Source organism: Asparagus officinalis, chromosome 1, assembly GCF_001876935.1.
Source record: "Asparagus officinalis chromosome 1, Aspof.V1, whole genome shotgun sequence".
Taxonomy (NCBI): Eukaryota; Viridiplantae; Streptophyta; class Magnoliopsida; order Asparagales; family Asparagaceae; genus Asparagus; species Asparagus officinalis.
Genome location: NC_033794.1, coordinates 70,047,661 through 70,051,829, shown reverse-complemented (window position 1 = coordinate 70,051,829; position 4,169 = coordinate 70,047,661). Strand labels below are relative to the sequence as shown.

The 4,169-nt window shown below is 48.6% G+C and overlaps 1 protein-coding gene across 1 annotated transcript in view; it reads right to left on the bottom strand.

Moving 5' to 3' along the window:
* Nucleotides 1,364-4,169, bottom strand: part of LOC109835573 — a 10,606-nt gene continuing 7,800 nt past the window's right edge. The window contains exons 4-6 of the mRNA XM_020403542.1: nt 3,417-3,602; nt 2,370-2,479; nt 1,364-2,044 (exon numbers count right to left, since the gene is read on the bottom strand). Of these exons, the coding sequence (XP_020259131.1) occupies nt 1,820-2,044; nt 2,370-2,479; nt 3,417-3,602 (521 nt within the window). The 3' untranslated portion in view covers nt 1,364-1,819. The remainder of the gene's footprint in view (nt 2,045-2,369; nt 2,480-3,416; nt 3,603-4,169) is intronic.

Below are 4,169 nucleotides of genomic sequence, written 5' to 3'. Positions count from 1 at the left end.
TCTGAGAGGCTCCTCACACTGATGGACTCATAGGCAGAAAGGAACCACTTGCAGCTGAGGAAAGTAATCAATGGCTTACGACGATATGAAGGGAGAGCAAAACGGGCTCCAGTGCAGCCCACCATCGTCCACAGCCACGCTCGTACGCCATCAATCAATCCTCCCTCAACCTGCAGGCTACGGCTCGGATTCCCGACATACAGTTGGTCATAGCCGAATTGTCGAGCAAAGCGGCAAGGGAGATAAGGCTCTATGTGGCACTGGTTCTTCACCCGAAGGACGAGATAGCCTACACGGATGTTCACTAACCACCGGAAGCAACCAGCGTCAAGAACGGTCCGATCACTTCTAGGTTTCTCCTCAAAGTGAGGGAAACACTTAAAGAACTCCCAACTCTTGCGGACCCGGAGCTCTCGCTGAACATCACTAAATTTGCTCCCAAACCATCTGCTCTGCTCCAACAATTGCATGAAGGGGACAGGGATGTCAACAACGCTGGGGGCCGACATCAAGTCGGGACGGTGAAAAACGAGCCACGCCATCAGATATGCGTAAGGGAGCTCAACCTTCGGACAAACCAGCTCAGCTGACGGTTCAGAACCCATATGTGTGAAACTGCTGACCAGACCCCTGAGCCCGCAATGGATGCTAGCAACCATTGCTGGGAGCAGGGAAAGCTCTCTCCCATAAGCCAGCTGAACTGCAGGGAAGAGCACCTCGATGGGCAGAGCGTCTGAAGGCTGGTGCGGGACGACGCATTTCTTCAACCAAAGGGCAAGGTAGCCTGCTAATAGAGTCCGGGGCCCTATGGACTTCTGTGCGCGGCGGAGAAAAGAGCGAAACTTTGTCCCCGCGGGAAAAGCCCCCTCAGCACTGCCGATAGTGTAGGAACGAACCTCAGCCTTTTCCAACAACTCATTAACGGCCGAAGGAGTCATCACGTCTAATTCATGAATGGGCGCACTAGAATCACCATCCAAGTTCTGAAACAAGTAGCTGGCAAACTGCTTCAAGCTGATCTGCCTCTTCCTTCTCGCTTAGGGAGAAGTTTGGATCAAGGAAGTGTAGTAGTGGCAAGTAAGATCCCAGAGTGTGTCATACATGTCCGGAGTATCTTTCTTCATACACTCCAGCTGCTGGTTCGTAGGGAAATACTCCTGATACGGACAGTCCCCCATCGGAAGACCCGAAACATAATGCATCTCGTGCAAGGCCAACCCTAGCTCACCTCCGCTGGTCAGGAAGGTGTTGCTATCGGGCACATAAGTCTCCAGCAAAGCCAAGAAATGGCGACAGCTGACTGGGATGCCGTACATAGTAGCTCGTATGGGTGCATACAACCCACTGCTCTTCAGATCCCTCTCCCAGCGCGCCAAGACGAAACCAGTCATGCGCGCCCACCACCCTTTGGCTAGGGAGGAAGCCCAGCCATAACATCTGTACTCCGATGGGGGTAACTGTCTCCCAAGAAGAGCCAGACGGTTGCTCACAGTCGGAGCAGCAGCTGACACCTCGCCTGGGGGTGCAGTATCAAGACCCATGATCCCGGGTCGTAGACCACGCACGTCATGATACCCCTCAGAGCCAGGAGTCTTATGGTGAGTAGCATATCCGCATTGAACCCGATCAGCATCTTCAGTAAGATGCCAAGACATCTGCCGGTCCACGGCTTGCCCCTTCAAATGACTGAAAGAATAGTGGCGTGGAATCGAAGGGATGTACAAACAGGCTCCACCGTCAAGAGTTAACCAATGCTCCTCACAAAGAGTCAGCGTGGCAGGATCCCTGACATGATCTCCAAATAGAAAACCCGGCTTCTTTAGAACCTGAGTGGAAGTAGAATCAGGGGTGAAGGAGGCATCTGTGATAAGTTGGCGCAAGCAATGGCGCCCTCCTTCCTGTATCGAACGGCAAGAGTCATTTGGACGATCCCCGTCGAACCGAGGAAGTGGGCCAACAGCCTGCCTAAGAGTAGCGGAAGAGAAAACCTCCCGACTACATCCGGTGTTGGCGTGAGGAGGAAGGCTACCCGCGGGAAATTCCACTGCAATAAAGCACAAGGGCGGAATCAGAAAATCCATCTCGTAAGAAGAATGATAGACTCATCCACGGAATAATTGGAGAGACGATTTTGAGTGACCTACACCAGAAGGACGGCATGCGTCATCACGTGAATAACGTGGTAACGTACACCGACCTATAAGGTGTAGGACAACACAAAATCGCCCCAATATATCCGAAGACTTGAATTGGCTAAGCAAAACAAGTCTGAAACCTTACCCTCCGCGAGAGAGGTATCGGTTCTTCCTTCATGACCCGCAAAGAGGTCAATCAGGGATGTAAGACAAAATCTCTGCATAAATTCTCACCCCCGAAAAATGAAGCCGCGGGAGAGGATGTCGTGGGGACCTCCTCCTCACTATGCTGTGAACGAGAACGGCTCCTCCGGGGACGAGATCGACGCGGAGACATTGCAAATCTGCAACGAAAAGCAGCAAGTCAGGTACAATCTAAAACATGAATATACGAAATTTAAAAGGGAAATTAAGAACTTTAATTAAAATCCTATACACAAATAGGATTTCATAATTGAAGTCTAATTAAACCTACAAATTTCGTGCACGATGATTGTCATCTTTCACGGTGAATTTTGGTGAAATACCCAAAATACCCTTTGTGTTCAAGGCCAAAATCTAGGTCAAGGACACGCGTGACCCGGGTCATGATCGTCACATTCGATCATATAACACCCCGGTACCCCACAATTTTGGTTAAAATTTGCAAATGAGCCCTTTTGCAGAATTCAGCCAATTTTGCATAAAAGCCCCTCTACAAAATCTTGGTTTGGGCTCCACATGCCTTATCAAAATTTTGATCATGAGTTCGTGGTCAAAACTCATTGGATTTCAGCCATAAGTTCACTGCCTTTTGCAAATAAGTCCCTCTAAGACATTTATGGGCTGTTTTGCAAATAAACCCCTCCAACAACTTTTGGTCCTCTTGCCTAAAATACCCCTCAAGCTTGTGGCCAAATGAACATGTAATTTAGGTCCTAAACTTCAGTCCTCTATTACATGAACACCACCCCAATTCTTCGGCCACTTTTGCAAATAAGCCCCCAAAACTTTTCGGCCCCACATTTGCACATAAAACCCTCAATAAGGTATGGTCTTTTTGCATGAAACACCCATCCAAATTGTTACCAAAGGGGAATGAAATCCAAGCCTCAAAATTTCAGTCCCATTTTGCAAATAAACCCCCACGAATTTTGCAAATAAACCCCCCAAAGTTTCGGCCATTACCTCTTTTTGCACAAAACCCCCCGAAATAATAGTGCATACATGCCCCCTAGTCTACCACAAGAATAAAAATGCAACCTTTACCACAAAATAAGAGGATGGTGAAGAGGAGCTTACCCAAATCAAGAGGCTTGAAATCCCCAATCCAAGAGTCAAGATCCGAGCTTGAAGGTGGAGGGAGAAACCCTAGTGAAAAGTGAAAATTTTCGGCCAAGAAGGAGCATACAAAAAACCGAATTTCTTTGGGGTATGGAGCTCTTGAAAGAAAAACAATGGAGGAGGTTTGGAGGAAGAAGATGAATTCTCTTTTGAAAAGAGGGGGGAAAACAAAAGGGGAAACAAATTCAAACAAGAAAGAAAACAAAGAGGGGGGAAACAAAATGAAGAAAAAGACAAAAGGGGGGGGGACCATGAAAAAAGCAAGACACCCCCATGGGGTGTCTCGGCAAAACCGAGACACCCCAGGGTGTCCCGGTTTTGTCGGGACACCCCCGGGGTGTCTTGAACCTGTTTTGACCCCCTGAACCTGTTTTGAACCCCTAAATTGTTTTTTTTAAAACCCCGAAACACTCTGATTCTTCACCAATGGTTGAATATTGAGGGACTCCAAAAGTCAACCATTGACAAATCAAAACCCTAGGATGGACGCCGGTCAACGCGTAACCCTAGGTCAACCCCAGTCAACGGGTTGCACCAAAAGTCAACCTTTGACGAATCAAAACCCTAAGGGTCAACGCCGGTCAACGCGCCAGTCAACGCGTTGCAACAAAAGTCAACCATTGACAAATCAAAACCCTAGGATGGACGCCGGTCAACGCGTAACCCTAGGTCAACGCCAGTCAACGCGTTGCGACAAAAGTCAACGTTTGA